Below are 18,460 nucleotides of genomic sequence, written 5' to 3'. Positions count from 1 at the left end.
CGACGGATCGAGCCGGCCTTCCGCCCGCCACCGCGCACGCGCGCGCGAGCGCGAGCGCGCCCCGAGGCCCGGGGCCGAGCGCGGGCGCGCGGCCGTCAGCACGCCGCCGTCAGCGGCTCTCGTTGTGACGACTGCGGGGTCCGCACGGCCCGCGTGGCCCGCGCTCCCCCTGGGTCAGCGCGCTCGCCTCCGTCGTCCGCGCAGTCACCCGCGCGGGGCGGCCGCCCCTCGTAGTAGCGGCCACGGCTTGTGTCAACGAATAAAAGCCCCCGGGACGGCGTCGCCCGCGGCGGCGGCGGCGGCGGCGGCTCGTAGTTTCCGTGAGGAGCAGCGGGAGGCGGAAGCCGACTGCAGCCTGGCCCCGCACCGGCTGCCCGGCAGGCGTGCCCTGAGCCGAGTCTGGCATCCGCGGAATGCTCCCGGAGCCCCTCCGGGGGGACGGTTGTGGCCACACCGACACGTGTTCCCCAAATAAATCGCGTATGCTCGCGGCGGCGGGGCCGAACACGGCACTGTATTTTTAGTTTCCTCAGCAAGCATCCACCCAACACTTTTTATACGGGTTAAAACAACGTGGTAAGAGGGGTTTTTCTTTTTTTTTCTATTTTTTCTCTTTTTTTGTTTTTGTTTTGTTTTGTGTTTTTTTTTTTTTTTTGAGCGAGCATCCGCCGGTGTAGGAAGTGTCACGGACTTGAGCAGCTTGTGTTTTTTCCACGTCTGTCCTCTACTGTTTTCTGGAAGACTAGCCCCACCTTCTAAAAGCTACCAAGTGTGCACAGACTCCATCCAGCTCGAGTCACGTCGTGGTCCAGCGATGCAAAGGACTGAAGTCTCAAGGTTTCGTTACCATTCTGCCACGGTTGGGTTTAGCGCCGACCACAACTGCGAAGTGGTTAGGGTAGATCTCGTAGGGAAATGGCAAACGTCACAGAGACGCAACATCTCACCCCCAGCCCGCCCCCACGTTTAGTAAAAAGTCAAACCAATCCTGGAACTGCATCTCCTGTGCTGGGAAAACTTAAACTGACGTTTCCACGGCTGGAAATATTCGTAATCCCCAGGCTTGACCTGAGGCCCCGGGTACTGAAGTGTAGTAGTATGTCTCTGGAGCGACCTCATTCACTGAGCTCTCTTAAGAAACGTGGCCCTCCTTTGCCTTACTAGACATAGCCCTTCATGAGGTGGCCCCGCCACCCCTTCCTCAGCCTCAGTTCACTTCTGAAGACTTTGTAACGGCCAGCAACTTTGTAATCGGCTTACATTGGTAGCAGGAGTGGCAGTTTGCTTAGTTGACATCCAGACAAGGATGGGACAGGCCAAACCTCAATAGTCATCTGAACCTGGTTAAAAGGATGAGAGCTAAGGGGATGATTTGTTACTTCTCCCTCAGCCAGATGGAGTTACGGCTTTTAAGCTGCCAAGTTTCTCAGTAGCTAGGAAGGAGCTACCTTGTCTGATTGGGCAGAAAAGACACCCACACGTCAGGTGCATTTTTCTTGAGTGTTGTCCCATGCACTTAGTAAAAGCCATTTAACCAGGTCAGTCCGTGGTTCCAACATCTTAACACTGCAGTGTTACGCTGTTCCAACATGGGAGTTGATGTCAGCTTCTGTTAGCTTCAAGGCTCAGCTTGGATCACCGATTCTGACCTTGACCGAGATGTTTTATCTTTCTGTGCCTCAGTCTCCTCAACTTGAAAATAAGGGTGATAATTGTGTGCCCGAGTGTGTGATAAGTGCCTAGAACAGCTCTTGGCACGGTTTAATCGTTACTGGCATGAATGTTGGAGATATCCCTTTAATGAGTGAGTTGAGAAGTACACTTTGATCATGTAGACCTTGATAACCAAACGTAAAATTACATTGCTAATCTACCTTGTTTATGTTTATAGCTGGGAGAGCCTGTGCTGTCTTCAAAATAGTACAACAGACTTCTAGATAGGAAGGAAAGAAGGAAGCGAATGAAGACTATAAAAGAAAAGAAGGCACATCCAAGATTGAGGTAGAGTTGGGGGAAATCACAGTGGCCGCCGATACATGCTGCATTTTTCTGCTCCCTTTGGCGTATTCTTGCGAAGGGGGCGCTATGGTTAGACAGTATCAAAGCATACACCAACAACGCCCCCACCACCACCCGAAGTAGACCTCCTTGTCTTCCCAGTGCTGCTCCCCGTGGCAAAGTGACAACTGTGGGTCTTTACTGCTTAAATCTCTGTCACGCCTATGCTGCTTGATAACTGCAAGACCTAACACAAATGGTTCGTGCCTCGATTTACTCATCTCAGAGCATGCGTTTCAATAGTACTCCCTTTGCAGAGTGTTGTGCAGATCTGTTGATCATGATAAAGTACCAAAAATGCAGTGCCTGGCACTGGGAAACAGTCAACCTTGATGTCATTTAGTGTACTTTGGGTAATTGGCAGAAGAAAATAAAAGGAGGATTTCTCTTTGATTCATTCAACCCAGGCAGCATAGGCACTGAGATGATCCTCTCCTCAAATAATTTAGTATATTTTGTACTTTTAAAATTGAAATATGAGCCGGGCGTTGGTGGCGCATGCCTTTAATCCCAGCACTTGGGAGGCAGAGGCAGGCGGATCTCTGTGAGTTCGAGGCCAGCCTGGTCTATAAGAGATAGTTCCAGGACAGCCTCCAAAGCCACAGAGAAACCCTGTCTCGAAAAACCAAAAAAAAAAAAATTGAAATATGAAAAGCCTTTAGAGAATTTGGACCTTAATCAGATTATGAGTGACATTTTAAGGGAAATTCAGAAGGCTTGTCAGTAGTATCCTCACATTTTTTTTTCTTTATATAGAAAAACTTCCAGGACTAAGAAGGTAACCCAGAAGAAGCTATCTTCAGGCCCTGGTAAGAGAGATGAGGTGGTGTTCAGTTGCCGTTAGCAAAAAAGGCCACCCCAGTGGGACAGTAAACTAGATTCCTTCATCGTCATCCCTACTTCTTTCCCAGATACTCCTAGGATTCAGATCCTAAAGAATTCAGTGTCTGTAGTTTTAAAGTTTCATATCCGAAGTTCAAGAAAGAATGTAATTAAACCCAGTTGAGAACAAAACAGTATGACATGTTAGTCGAAGCGTACTCTGCCAGTGTGACCAAAATTATGTCAAGGCCTGATACCCAATAAGAGTTAGCCTTTATCCTTGCCAGAATTACCCCACTCCTGGTAAAGATGCTCCTGACCACAGTGCTTTCTCTCACTTATTTTGCATTAAGGTGATGCAAAAGTAGACACCGTTCTTCACATTTAGGGTTTCTGTCTTTTCCCAAGCTAATGATACATAGTACAATATTACCTTGCAGGGCTGGCCAGTGACAGCAAGCACAGCTCCTAGTAAGCCCCACAAACAGCCAACTACCTGTAGTACACTGTGCTGCTAAACTGTGGTGTTCCATAGGCTACATTAGCATGTTTTCATTCATGGAGACTTTATCTAAATAAAACCCCTTGGTAAGTAAAGGAGCCTCGAGACTCTGTTCTTAGATGGCTAGCCCACTTCTCTATTCTTTTTTTTTTTTTTTTTTTTTTTTTGGTTTTTACGAGACAGGGTTTCTCTGTATTGTTTAGGAGGCTGTCGGTCCAGCCCGGCCTCGAACTCACAGAGATCCGCCTGCCTCTGCCTCCCGAGTGCTGGGATTAAAGGCGCGTGCGCCACCACCGCCCGGCTCACTTTTCTCTTCTTAATGATCAACTGAGCCAAGCCTTTATTCTTTTTTCTTTTGTTTTTGTTTGTTTGTTTGTTTTTTGAGACAGGGTTTCTCTGTGCAACTTTAGGGCCTATCCTGGCACTCGCTCTGTAGCCCAGGCTGGTCTTGAACTCACAGAGATCCGCCTGCCTCTACCTTCCAAGTGCTGGGATTAAAGGCCTGCACCACCACCGCATGGCTCCAATCCTTTATTCTTAATGTTCATTCTTTCAGTTTGCCTGCTATGCCTTCAAGAACCTGGTGATCCGGAGAAACTAGGAGAATTTCTTCAGAAAGGCAGTCTCTGTGTGCACTATTTCTGTCTTGTGAGTATGAGGTCCTCTCTGTTCTGTATTGTACAGCTTTTGCTAGACAGGCACTTACTTCTGCAGCTAGCCTCAAATTTACAGCTGTTTGTTTCTCCTTACAGTTTTTAATCTTTGGAAATCTATTTTTAAGTAATAAATGACAACAGTATAAAGCATAAACGCCCTCCTCCCTAAATCATATTCCTTTCTCCCTGCCTCCCAGAAACAAATGCTCACTTTGATTGTTTTTCCACTTAATTTTCCACAATATGATTTTTTAATATAATCTGAATACTATAAAGTGAACCAACTTCAGTGTACAGTTGGATGGGGTTTTTTAAAGATCTATTTATTTTTATTTTATGTATCTTGCCTGTCTGTATTTATGCAGTGCCCTCAGAGGCCAGAAGAGGGCCTCAGATCCCCTAGGAATGAAGTTATAGGCCATTGTGAGCTGCCGCGTTGCTGGATAACTAGGACTCAAACCCTGGTCCTGCCCAAGAACAGCCAGTGTTTTTAACTACCGAGCCATACCTCCAGCTCTTCATTTTTGATAGATTGTGTATCCCCATGTAGTCACCATCCACATCATAATAAATAACTCCAGTCATCTCGGAAAATTCACCTCATGTCCTCTGCTAGTCAGTACCACCAGAGATAGTCACTAGAAGGACCATTAGATTAATTTTACATACTGTTTTACTTTTATTTTGCTTATATTCTTTGTTAGGTCCCAACCCCCAAACTGACAGTCTGTGCCCAGCTCAGACTGGACCCTGACCAGGTAAACAGAAGGATTATGACTTAAAATCCGAATTCCTCAGAAAACTTGTAAACCTTGTAAAGTGGGTTTCTGTTTGTCAAGAAAAGCCATTACTTCCCTTCTCTGCACACCACCCACACACACACACACACACACACACACACACACACACACACACACACACACACACATACCGGCCACCTGCCTCCAGAAAGGGCATTTAGTTCCCTATTAACTGGAGCAAGCCTCCAGCAGATCAGAGCCCCATGCTAGCTCCCAGGCTGTGCCAGCTGACTCACCTTCCTCTTGACAAAACACAGCTCCTTATCACTGTCTGTCCTCTATCACACGAGAGATGGCCATGCAGCAGTTTCATATTCCCAACGTTTTTTCGGGTGGTTTCACCCTCGCTTACATCTAGTGCAGAAACAAGGGAAGAAACATTGAGCCCCACCCTAAAGGGGCTCCGCCTCTTGTAAACCAACTATTGATTTTGCCCTCCTGGGTGGAAAACATTCGCTCTTCTGTGACTCCTGGCTCCTATCATACTTGACTACAAAGTCCGTAGGTAGAGTCTGCCTCTCCAGCCATTCTCCTCCACCTGCTCTATTGCCTTGTCTTTCAGTCAGGATCCTCTCTGAGCTCCGTGCTCTGTCTCTGGCTTTCTAGAGCCCAGTGCAAAAGTCACACTGGTGTACCAGGCAGGCCTCCTTACACCCTCCTGTGCTCCCCATCAGTGTGGACAAGTCTTGGTCTCCTGGGGATGCCTTCACATTGAGATCCTGCCTGTCCCTCCCTGTGTCTCCATTCCTGTGCTATTGGAATCCTCACTCTGGCGAAATTGCTCCTCCTGCTGCCCCTGTAAATTCTTTACTGCCACACTTTTAAGGATGTCTCCTTCCTACTTGGTCTCTCTCTCTCCCTGTCTTTCATTTGCCTGCCAGAGCCTAAAGTAGCCATAGACGTTTATTAGACTGATGAGCTCCTCTCCTGCTTCCTCTGGCCTCCTTTCCTCCTCAGACTCAGATTCCACTAACCCTGGCTTACATCTGCTGCTGAAACGATGTTCCCAATGGTGCTTGAGCTTGTTAAAGTTATCTTGTCAACGGTTGGTAGACATTTGACTTGTTTTACTTTGCTAGACTTTTCTGAATAAAGCTGCTAAGAACATTCATGTGCAAGTCTTTTTGTGACATGTGTTCTTCCTTCTCTTGGGCAGATGTCTAGGAGTGGGATTACTGATTACCTGTAAATATACATGTGTGATGTTGCCAAGTCATCTTTCCAAAGTTGTTGTACCGTTTACACACCCATTAGCAATTTATGAGAGTTGAAGCTGACAGTTTTTTACCAAAACTTGGTATTCCCAGTCTCTTTCACTTCAGCCTACCTAGTGGGTGCTACTGGCGTTTTACTGCGCTCTTAATTTGTATTTCTTTGAGGAATAAAGATGCTGAGTTTTTCGTGTGCTTATTGACATATTTTCTTTTGAACTATTTGAATATTTTTGTCCATTAAAAGAAACTGCATTATAAACTGGGCATGGTGGCACACACATTTAATCCTAGCACTTGGGTGGCAGAGGCAGATGGATCTCTGTGAGTTCAAGGCCAGCCTGGTCTACAGAGCGAGTTCCAGGACAGCTACACACACACACACACACACACACACACACACACACACACACACACACACACACACAAAACCCTGTCTCAAAAGGAGGAGGAGGAAGAAAAAGAAAAGAAACTGGATTCTTATGTCCTGCTGGATTGTAAGAGCTACTTATATTTTTGTTTCCTTGTTTTTTTTGTTTTGTTTTTTTTGTTTTTACGAGACAGGGTTTCTCTGTATTGTTTCAGAGGCTATCGGTCTAGCCAGGCCTCGAACTCACAGAGATCCACCTGCCTCTGCCTCCCGAGTGCTGGGATTAAAGGCGTGCGCCACCAATGCCCGGCCGTATATGTTATTTCTAATAGTGTCTTTTGAAATCTTTTAAAAATTTTGATGTTGTATTTATCAGTTTTTCTTTTACGGGTAGCACTTTTTGTGTGTCCTAAGTAGTACTTAAATACCACTAAAGTTCCTAGATGTCTTTATCAGCATCAATTGGCCATATATGTATTTGTGAATCTGGGTAATCTATTTATACTATTAGTCTATATGTGTCTATTCATATACTAGCACTCCACTGCTGTAATTTTTGTGGTTGTATAGTGTCCTTAAATTAAATATGTAAAATTTTACAGTCTTTTGGGTATCAATTCCTTTCTTTTTTGTTTTTTGTTTGTTTGTTTGTTTTTCTCAAGATGGGTTTCTCTGTGTAGCCCTGGCTGTCCTGAACTCACTCTGTAGACCGGGCTGACCTCAGACTCGGAGATCCACCTACCTCTGCCTCCTGAGTGCTGTAATTAAAGGCGTGATTCATCACCACCTGGCTCAAATCCTTCCTGTAGTTGGGTTTAGTTTTTTTGTTTGTTTGTTTTACTCTTTGGGGGCCCACCACCCAGCTCCCAAATGAATGCACACTTATTCTTATGAATACCCAGCCTTAGTTTGGCTTGTTTCTAGCCAGATTTTCTAACTTAAATTATCCTGTTTCTCTTTAACTACGTTTTGTCTCTGAACTTTTTACTCTATATACCTTTCTTTCTTTGTTTTGTTTTTGAGACAGGTTTTCTCTGTGGCTTTGGAGGCTGTCCTGGAACTCGCTCTTGTAGACCAGGCTGGTCTCGAACTCACAGAGATCCACCTGCCTCTGTCTCCCGAGTGCTGGGATTAAAGATGTGTGCCACCAATGCCCGGCTCTATATATCTTTTTTAACTTCTTACCCAGTGGCTGGCTGTGTGGCTGTGTGGCTGTGAGGCTGTGTGGCTGTGAGGCTGGGTGGCTGTGAGGCTGTGAGGCTGGGTGGCTGTGAGGCTGGGAGGTTGGGTGGCTGGGAGGCTGGGAGGCTGTGTGGCTGTGAGGCTGTGTGGCTGTGAGGCTGGGTGGCTGTGAGGCTGGGAGGCTGGGAGGCTGGATGGCTGTGTGGCTGTGAGGCTGGGTGGCTGGGAGGCTGTGAGGCTGTGTGGCTGTGAGGCTGTGTGGCTGTGAGGCTGGGTGGCTGTGTGGCTGGGTGGCTGTGTGGCTGGGAGGCTGGGTGGCTGGGAGGCTGGGAGGTTGGGTGGCTGTGAGGCTGGAAGGCTGGGTGGCTGTGAGGCTGGGTGGCTGTGAGGCTGGGAGGCTGGGTGGCTGTGTGGCTGTGAGGCTGGGTGGCTGAGGCTGGGTGGCTGTGAGGCTGGGTGGCTGTGAGGCTGGGTGGCTGGGTGGCTGGATGGCTGTGTGGCTGTGTGGCTGAGGCTGGGTGGCTGGCCCCTGGTGTCCTCCTCTCCTCCTTTTCTCACTCTTCCCTCTTGAGCCTAGATTTCTCTCCTATTTATTCTCTCTGCTGGCAGCCCCACCTGTGTCTCTCCTGCCTAGCTATTGACCGTTCAATTCTTTATTAGATCTTATCAGGTGTTTTAGACAGGCAAAGTAACACAGCTTTACAGAGTTAAACAAATGCAACATATTTTTGCATCATCAAACTATTCTACAGCATAGATGAATGTAACACATCTTAAACTAATATTTCACAATACCTTTTTTTTCATAATGTTCTGCAGTCCTGTTGAAAGGGTAGAATTGTGCATCTTTTGTTAAATATTTAAAATATTTTGTTGCTGAACTATAGAAATGTAATTCTTTTGTATATTGATTTTGTATTCTATGATTTTGTTAAATTCACTTACAAATTCAACAAAAACTGTGTTTGTTTCTTCTGGGATTCTCTGGTTCTCTGTATCTATAGTCAGTATCATATGTAAATGAAGACGGTTCTGCTTCTTTTCCAAGTTTTGTCCTTTTTAAAAGACAGGATCTCATGTAGCCCACGACGGCCTTCAACTCACCCTGCAGCTTGAGTGTGATCTTGGACTTCCTTTTTTCCTTGCGTGCTGTGGGGAGGGAGTGTACGCATGTACAGGTCCATGCATGTGTGCATGTATCACGTGGGGATGGGGCTGGCATCAGCTGTCCTCTGTCTCTGTCCATCTTGTTTATTCACACAGGATACTGGAGCACGCCAATCTGGCAAGAACATCTGACCATCAAGCTCCATGGATCCTTCTGCCTCTGCCTCCTTAGTGACAGGATTACAGGCACACATGACCAGCCCCAGCTTTCTACATCCCGGATGAGGATCTGAACTTAGGTCTCCATGCTTGTGCCACGAGCCTTTACTGACTAAGCCATCTCTCTTCCAGCTCCCCTGCCTCTGACTCTCAGGTGTTGAGATCACACACGCTTGCCACTAGCTCAGTGTGTTTGCTTGGAAAATCATTTTATATGCATGTGTGTTTTGGCTACATGAGCGTGCCAGGTGCCTGAGGAGGCCAGAAGAGTGGGTTAGATCCCCTGGAGCTGGAGTTATAAAAGGTTGTGAGCCACAAGGTGGATATGGGGAACTGAGCCTTTGTCTTCTGCAATGTTGTGGTAAGGATTGAACCTAGGACCCTATACTTTTTAAGCAACTACTCTACTGACTGAGCTACATCTCCAGACCCCAGTTTTGTCTTTTATTTCTTCTTGCCTTTTGTAACTAGCTAGGGCCTTCAACCTAATGTTCAGTAGAAGTAGTATAAATCGTTATCCATGCCTTTGTCCCAGCATTAGGTGATAGCATCTAGTTTTTCATCATTATAAATACATTAGCTTTAAACTTTTTTCATAGGTATGTTTTGTCAGATTGAAATTCTCTTATTCCTAGTTTGCTGAGGATATCACAAGTGTGTAATGAGTTTTGAGAATGTTTTTGGCATCTGACATGATCTTGATTTTTCTCTCTTTATGGTTTGTTATACCAACTGGATTGCCTGATGTTAAACTAATCTTGCATTCGTGGTACAGGCCCTTCTTGGTCATGTAGTATTATTCTTTGAATATGGGGCTGAATTCAACTTACTAATCTTTTCATTTTTTTTATATCTATCCTCATGAGAAAAATTGACCCCTGATTTTCCCTTCCTGTAAATCCTGCTAGGTGTTAGGGCTTGGTTAACTCTGGTGCATATACATTTTAACATAAAATTAAACATAAACAAAGTTTTGTAGGGTTTTCTTTCCATCACAGGTATTTTGGAGCTCTCTCCATATTCAACATGTAAACCTAGTTTTTAAATAACTGACTGGTGTTTCATTATTTACATCACACTCCAGTTGAAGAGCATTTAGAGCCAGGCATGACAGTGCCCGATTATAACCCCAGCACTGGGGAGGCAGATAGTCATCAGTTCAGAGTCAGCCTGGGTTATACAAGACTCAAAAAATAAGTAGCTATCCAAAATTTAAAACCATGGGCTAGAGAGATGGCTTGGCATAAGAGCACTAGATAGTCTTCCAAAGGACCTGGATTTAATTCCCAGCACCCACATGGCAGCTCATAACTGTCTGTAACTCCAGTTCCAGGGAACCTGACAAACACACACACACACACATTCAGGCAAAACACCAAAGCATGTGAAATAAAAATAAATCATTAAGCCGGGCGTTGGTGGCCTACGCCTTTAATCCCAGCACTCGGGAGGCAGAGACAGGCGGATCTCTGTGAGTTCGAGGCCAGGCTCGACCGACAGCCTCCAAAACAGAGAAACCCTGTCTCGTAAAACCAAAAAAAAAAAAAATCATTAAAAAAAAAAGAAGCTTGGCATGGTGTCACATGTCTTTAGTTGTAGCACTTGGGAGACAGAGGCAGGCAGATCTCTGTAAGTTTGAGGCCATCCTGGTCTATGTAGCAAGTTCCAGGACAGCTAGGGTTACACAGAGAAACCCTGTCTCAATTTTTTTTTTTTTGGTTTTTCGAGACAGGGTTTCTCTGTGGCTTTGGAGGCTGTCCCTGAACTCACTCTGTAGACCAGGCTGGCCTCGAACTCACAGAGATCCGCCTGCCTCTGCCTCCCGAGTGCTGGGTTTAAAGGCGTGCGCCACCAACGCCCGGCTTCCTGTCTCAATTTTTTTTAAATGACATTTAAATTGTTTCTGTTCTTTATCGCTTTGTTTTTGTTTATAGAAGTAGGACATTCTTGGTCATGTGAGGAGCATGACTTTAATCCCAGTACTCAGGAGACACAGGCAGGCAGATCTCTATGACTTCAAGGGCAGCCTGGTCTTCAGAGTGAACTCCAGGACAGCCAGGACTGTTACACAAAGAAACCCTGTCTTGAAAAACAAAGCAACAAAAATAGCACATGTCCTTCATTAAAAAAAAACATGTCTAATATTTAAAATATAAAACAAAAATCCCTCATTATGATGAAGCCTTGAGATAGTGATAAAATGTGTGAGATGCTTTAAGCATCATTAGGAACCTTGAGCTATAGCCAAGTCATCTCACATAGGACCATCTCTCTATCATGTTAAAGTAGGATTTACCTGATAGACTTGGAAGACGGAAGCAGGAGTTTCACCAGTTCAAAACCAGCTTTGACTCCACAGAAAGGCTGTCTCAAAAATAAATATTGCTGCTAGAGAAATGGCTCAGTGCTTAAGAGTATTCACTGGTCTCCCAGACGGCCAGGGCTTGGTTCCTAGAACCCTGATGTCTTGTCACAAACATCTGTAACTCCAGTTGGAGTGTTTCTGACCACTCTTCTAATCTCAGGGACTGCACACACACACATACATGAAGACAAACACTCATTCGCATTAAAGAAATCTTTTAAAAAATAAGTTAGATACATAACCTAAGCTCCCATTACACATTTTATAACCACTGCAAGAAGCACAATACCCTAATACTTTTGAAATATTCTTATTTCTGGACACTTTTAAAGAATCAGACAGACCTTTGAAGTATGCCTTTAAAAGTGCAACTCCTAACCTTTTCCTATTAATGCAGAATGGCCACTAAAGAGGAGACTTTAAAATCCCATTTACCTTCCTGTAATACTCAGAGAAAAAAAATACTCTGAAAGGAACGTCCTGTACTAAAGGGGAACGCAGCAGAAGGTGCAAGCGTATGGGTTCTGTAGCCCAAGCGTGAATGCTTGTCATTCCTTGCCCTGGGACTCCAGTCCTGCCGATTGCCACATTATGCTTCAGTGGCCTCCTCTGTAAGATAAAAGCACAACAGCTTCTGTGTGACGTAGTTTCCATGAGCATGAAGTGAAGCAATCTAGAGAGAACATGTCCCCAGCATTCACATAGTGGCGGCGGCAGCTCTTAGCGCAGACAGAACAGTGGTGCCTAAAGGCACTGGTTCTGAAGCCCAGTGGTCTTTAACTAAAGTTATGTTTCTCCTTATTGGGTTGTCAAAAAAGTTAGTGGTCAGAAAGTGCCGGAGTGTCCAGTACATACCATTGTATCAGACTTTATTAAATAAGTTGTCTTATACACATACACTATATACATACACACATGCGTTCCACCAAACTCCACGTCTTAGTTCTCTTCTTTGGCCATCATCACGCTGCTGTTGTGTGTCGCTGACAGTCTTATACTGACAGCCTGGTTCTGCTGCTCCACAGATCCTATCTAGCAAGCTGCCTCAGAAGGGCCAATCCAACAGAGGTCTCCATGGGTTCATGCTGGAAGACATCAAAAAGGAGGCAGTCCGGGCTTCTAAGAAGGTTAGAAGTCCTTGATATGGGGACCTTGGGGTAGGCCTCTTCTCATTCGTGTTTCAGAATCCGTCTGTCTGTCTGTCTGTCTGTCTGTCTGTCTGTCTGTCCATCTGTCTGTCCCTGGGAGTCAAACCCAGGGCTGGGGTAATGATAATCAAGCGCTCTACAACTGAACTACCCCCATAGCCCCAGCCTTTCTCTTATGTCCCATCTCTTCTGGAATGTTTCCTAAGCAAAGAGCAGAAGCAGCACCCTGAGAGAATAAGAAAATTCAGTGCTTCCTGAAGTTCAGCTCGAGGGTACCCTGGACCCCTGAGGGAAAGGGGATAGCTGCTGCTTCCCAGAATTTCCAGTCTGTAGGAAGAAGAACCACAACCTCTGTTTGTCTTTCTCGGGTCACAAAACACTTTCTGGAATCTCATTTGCAGATCTGCTTTGTGTGCAAGAAAAAGGGAGCTGCCATCAAATGCCAGAATGATCAGTGCGTCAAAAACTTCCATCTGCCTTGCGGCCAAGAGAGGGGTTGCCTTTCACAATTTTTTGGAGAGTACAAGTGAGTGAGGAAGGAGACTGGAGTTGGATGCCCTTTTGCAACCTGTTGTGTAGACTCCAGTGAGATCAGAACCCAGTTCTCACGAGATGGTGTTGATTCTCCAGCAAATCTGTCCCTCCACTTAATAATGGGAAATAGTGCCTTGACTTGGAAGTTTCACAGGGGTTTTCTTCTTGCTTCCTGTCCCCTCCTTAAATTACAAACAGCTGGGGCTCTTAGACAGCTGCTCATAACTAACGAGGGCTCTCAGTAACGGGAGACTATGGAGACAGTCCTTGGATCTTTGCTCCCTGGGCAAGAAGCCGTGAGAAGTCATGCAGTGTTTCTTCACCTGCATTTTGGAGCGGCATAGATAGACGTTCACCGGGCACCAAGCAAATGGCTGAGTGCCCTTCCTAGGTCAGGCAGCTGGGAATCTGCGTCAGGGGCAGGCCAGAAACCCAAGTCTGTTTACCCACCACAGATCATTTTGTGGAAAACATCGCCCAACACAGAACATCCAACAGGGGAGCCTGGGGGAGGAAAGCTGCGTCTTGTGTTGCGAAGACTTATCCCAAACAAGTGTTGAGAATATCCAGAGCCCATGCTGTAGTCAACCTGTCTACCACCGGAAGTGTATCCAGGTGGGCTTTCTCTGCTCTGGGGGGACCTTCCATGATTGCCCTGGCCCTGTGCTTGGGAATGCTCAGGCATGTCTAAGCTTCAGAACAGCACACCGCAGGCCTGTACACGGGAACTGCTTCCAGGTCAGTGAGGGAATTAGTCAACCCAGTCTCTGGTTATCCTTGGCCCAGGGCCTCATTTATGATAAAGACGAGGCAAAATCATCAAACAAAATATTTCCAAGGATGAGTCAAGGAGCTCAAAACCAGCCTCACTACCTGGATGCAAGAAAAGGGAATCCAAGTACCTGACTCCTGCTGAGCCAGCACCACCAGGTCCCACAGGCAGAGATGACAACTGAGGCACCCCCTGGGAACGCTTCAGAAGTGTTCTGGTCATGGGTCTGACACCTGGTGGTAGCCTTCATCCTAGTACACCCAAACTGCCTCCCCTGAGCTCCCCTGAGGTGAGGATGGGCGTGGGAAAGGGGCCTGACGGTTTCCACTGACCCCTTCTTCTCCCGCAGAAATATGCCCACACGTCAGCAAAGCACTTCTTCAAGTGCCCGCAGTGCAACAACCGAGAAGAGTTTCCGCAAGAGATGCTGAGGATGGGGATTCACATTCCCGACAGGTAGTGGGCCACTGTACAGCGGGAACTGGGCCAGGGGGTGGGTTGTGTGCACCTCCAGACGGGGGTGAATGTGCGGACAGCTCAGACAGGCAGCGGCTGACATGCTTGTGCACCGTGAAGTGAGAAGAGTACTTCTCAGTCGCCAAGGGGAGGGGGGCGGGGAGTGGGCAGAAGGCATATTCCTGAAAAGGCGCTTTAAAACAAAGCGGAAGTTTCTGGGGACGGGGAGTTTGAACTGCAGGGTGGGACTAAGGACCCCCGCGTCCACTCATGGGTCAGTCCTCTTCTCTCATCCCCATGGGCAGTGCTCAGGCAGCCTTCGGCTTCCTGCTGTGGGGAGACAGAGGCTCACCTGCAGACTGTGTCCCCTCACATCTTCTTTCCCCCTGCAGAGATGCTGCTTGGGAGCTGGAGCCAGGGGCTTTCTCAGAGCTGTATCAGAGCTATCAGCACTGTGACGCCCCCGTCTGTCTGTACAAACAAGGCAGAGACAACTTTGAGGACGAAGGGTAGGAAGAGGCCCCTTGGGCCGTGAGCGTCACCTTAGGTCTCGGCACTGTCGTTAAAGCAGGAAGTCTGCTCTTTTCCACAGCCCTCTAGATGAACCCCTAGTTGCCAAAGTCCTGTTTTTGACCAGCCCTTGACTTATTCATGCACAAATGGGTAGGTCTCCCCTGCAGGGCCTGCTGTCTGTGCCCAGTGGAGAGATACTCGGGGTCAGTTCCTTCCATACTCATCCTGCCGGGGGATGTGCCTGCCTGTCACCTCTAAGAATCAACGCTCAGCATCCCAGAGACAGGGAGTGTAATAAATGTGTATAGTAAAATTAAACTAATTTAAAATGCCCTTGGGGTTGGAGAGATGGCTTAGTGGTTAAGAGTATCAGCTGCTCTTCCAAAAGACCCAGGCTCACCAACCACATCACAGCTCCCAGCTGTCTGCAGCTCTAGTCCTAGGGATTCTGACACCTTCTTTGGCTGCCATAGGCATTATTTGCACATGGTACATGTACATGCAGGCGGGGGCAAAACACCAACACACATAAAAATAAAACTCCTTGGCTGAGGCTGAGTGGCCCGTAGCATTCAGAAGTGACAGTCGGTGTCCTTGACTGACCCTGCATCTCTCCCTGACTCTTCTGTAGGCGGTGGCGTCTCATTCTGTGCGCTACCTGTGGGTCCCACGGAACCCACCGAGGCTGCTCCTCTCTTAGACCCAACAGCAAAAAATGGGAGTGTGATGAGTGCTCACCTGCTTCCGCCATGGGCAGGGCTGGAAGGATGGTCTAGTGTGAGTACTGGGATGGGGTGGAGACTTCTGCCATGGGCGGGGCTGGAAGGATGGTCTAGTGTGAGTACTGGGATGGGGTGGAGACTTCCGCCATGGGCGGGGCTGGAAGGATGGTCTAGTGTGAGTACTGGGATGGGGTGGAGACTTCCGCCATGGGCGGGGCTGGAAGGATGGTCTAGTGTGAGTACTGGGATGGGGCGGAGACTTGTCATGCCTGGGAGTGGAGAAAGCACGTCCCAGAGAGGAGCTTTGGAAGCAAAGTAGCTGATGAGGGGTTTAAGGACCCGTACACGAGAAACAAAGGCTGAGTTTGCCTTCCCTTCTCTTCCTTTCATCACAGGTTACATATCTGAAGACCCGAGTGACATCCCCTGCTGCAGCTGGACCTTGCATCCCCAGGAGCTTTTCTTCAGGGCCACCAACCTGGAAGAGAATTGGGGCTCTTCCTGCGCTGAGTGGCTCCAGCCATCCCTGTGAGAAAAGCCCGAGTCCTCTGGTGGCAGAAGCCACTCCTGGAGATCCAAAGGAGTCAGAACCACTAAGAACTGCAAAAAGCCCAAGTCACAGCTTCAGAGTAGTGGCTGCCAAGGGCAGTGGGGTACGGAACAGCGCTGCTGCATCAGTTTGGAGGTGGCACTTTGAAATCATGAGACTCGGGGGGCCAGCAGTGAGATGACCAGCCAAGTGGAGAGGTCTGGGGGTGGGGGGGCTGAGAGTAGAACTGACCGGGTCTACATGCCAACAGCTGAGCATAGGGCACCTCGGCTCTTTCTCCCCAATTCCGTCCTCCCTCACCAAGACTCCTCCAGCGTGGATGGTTTTCATACGCCTGCTCTCGTTCACTGTGCAATAAAGTTGTCTCCAGTGGTAGCTCCTTACCAATTTGCTCTGGACTCTCTCTAGTACCTTAAGGAACCTGGAGGGCAGAGTGAAGGAATAAGAGGACTCAGGCTTCCGGTCCCCAAAATGAGCCACTAAACTATCGAACATGATATCGAACATGGAGCATAGATGCGTTCTTTGAGAAGGGATCAGCTTGCAGGGTAACTGTGAATCGTATGGGCGTAAAGTGTCACCCTCGTGCAAATAAGTGCATGCCTTCTGGTCAATGAGTCAGCTTAGCAGTCCACTTCCGTCTGAGAACAGACCCTTGTGGCAAGGAGGGGGCCCCTGGACTCAGCATAACAGGGTTGCCATGATTACGTTGGGTAACTCCCTTCACCCTAGCCAGTGTGGCCTTAGCTCTGTAGCTACAGACAGCCACTGGAAGCCCCACCGCCTGGGCTGGGGTGTCTCTGACTAGCGAAACCATGAGCTTGCCCACCACAACATCCACGTTTGGCAAGGCGGCCAGCATGGGAATCTGGCAGAGGGCCTGGGGAGGAACTGGATAGAGCCTATCTTACATTGTTTGTATGTTCTTAATGATTTCATGGGGCTGGGGTTAGTGGGAGAAACTCAGAGCATTGCCACACCCTGAGTTCCCAAGGTTTCAGTGAGTCACTGTCGCTAGCAGTGGAGGACAGCGCTCTCATTTCAAATATTGCTAAATCCTGCAGACTTGGACCCAAGATGTGTGTGATGGGTGCCTTCAGATTTGACTTGGCCCACTTGAAAAGCATAAGCACTGTTGCCACTGTGAAAATATACAGGAAAGGAATGTGCTCTTTTTAATGTGTAATGTGTATATTTTAAAATCTGTAATACGTTCATTTAAAAGCCTGTAGTGCCTGGGAGTGCGGCTCAGTGGCAGGACACACGTTTACCATGTGCAGGGTCCTGGCTCACCCTCCAGCACTTGCATGCTTATGAGAGTCATTAGACTATTAAGTCCTAAAAGGATAATAATGAAAACCACTCGTAACTCACCCTTCTCTATTCCTAGTCCTATTTCCTAAAGGCAGCTACTGCCATCTTTAAGCAGTTTCTTGATTTAGTAATATTATACCTTACTTATTTCTTATGTCACAATGGGGTTAGCACCTTAGGAAACTCCCCCGTTTTCAATCTCCCATGATAATTTATATTCTCATGACTATGATAATGTGATTTACTATTGATCCAGACAGTGCATCATGTTTTAACTTTTCTTTCCCTAAATTAGTAACTACCCTTTTTTTGTTTTGTTTTCTTTTGGGTTTGGGAGGAGGGGTGTGGGCAGAGAGGCACTGTTTGTGTTTTAGGACTGTCTCTATGTGTAGTAGCCCTGGCTGGCCTAGCACTTGCTGTATAGGAAGACCAGGGTGGCCTCAAACACACAGACATCTGCTTGTCTCTGCCTCTAGAGTGCTGGCATTAAAGGTGGGTACCGTCACCGCCTCTTTCCTTGCTAATTCTAGTAGTACATCGTTGTCAGTTGCACCTCTTTCCTGGGCTGGCTCCTACAGCCCAGCCGAAGCTGGCTGCTCCGGGGCCTTCTGAACAACACTATCCCAGGGGCCCTTTTTCTTCATTTTCTACTTCATAGGTTTGCAGGGCAGGACACGTCTTGTTCTGCAGCCCAGGCTGGCCTGGAACTCACTGTAGCCTAGGCTGGCCTCAGCCTCTCAAGTGCTAAAATGACAGGTTTGAGCCACCATTAATTTAGCTGACTTTTTTTTGTTTGGTTTTGGTTTTGCAGACAAAGTTTCACTGTGTGTAGCTCTGGCTGTCTTGAAATTCACTCTGTAAACCAGGCTGGCCTCCGACTCAAAAAAGGTCTTGCCTCCCAAGTGCTAGGATTAAAGGTATGTACCATCAAGTGCCTGGCTTTACTGTCTTTCCCTGTGGCTTTGGAGGCTGTCCTGGAACTCACTCTTGTAGATCAGGCTGGCCTTGAACTCACAGAGATCCGCCTGCCACTGCCTCCCGAGTGCTGGGATTAAAGGCACGCGCCACCAACGCCCAGCTGTCTTTACTATCTTAACCTAGAGTCATTATAAGGGATACTGTCTTAGAGATTGGTGTTAGCACCTTTCTGTTTATAGGA

The 18,460-nt window shown here is 47.4% G+C and overlaps 1 protein-coding gene across 2 annotated transcripts; it reads left to right on the top strand.

Moving 5' to 3' along the window:
• Positions 1-487: 487 nt before the first annotated feature.
• On the top strand, positions 488-16,370 carry Phf7 (PHD finger protein 7). Of its 2 annotated transcripts, none has more exons than XM_040747847.1 (11): positions 488-576; positions 1,892-2,001; positions 2,815-2,867; positions 3,939-4,030; positions 12,318-12,419; positions 12,842-12,966; positions 13,430-13,589; positions 14,096-14,202; positions 14,595-14,711; positions 15,347-15,492; positions 15,833-16,370. In XM_040747847.1, exons 2-10 carry the CDS (start codon positions 1,961-1,963, stop codon positions 15,489-15,491), a joined length of 942 nt encoding a protein of 313 aa, XP_040603781.1. In that variant the 5' UTR covers positions 488-576; positions 1,892-1,960; the 3' UTR covers position 15,492; positions 15,833-16,370. The 2 variants fall into 2 exon arrangements, with proteins under 2 accessions (XP_040603781.1, XP_005085299.1); XM_005085242.4 differs by lacking the exon at positions 488-576 and adding an exon at positions 702-837.
• The last annotated feature ends 2,090 nt before the right edge of the window (positions 16,371-18,460 follow it).

The sequence above is a fragment of the Mesocricetus auratus genome, unplaced genomic scaffold (genome assembly GCF_017639785.1).
Source record: "Mesocricetus auratus isolate SY011 unplaced genomic scaffold, BCM_Maur_2.0 Super-Scaffold_100006, whole genome shotgun sequence".
Taxonomy (NCBI): Eukaryota; Metazoa; Chordata; class Mammalia; order Rodentia; family Cricetidae; genus Mesocricetus; species Mesocricetus auratus.
Note: the sequence above shows the minus strand (reverse complement) of the source record. Positions and strands in the feature narration are given on the sequence as shown.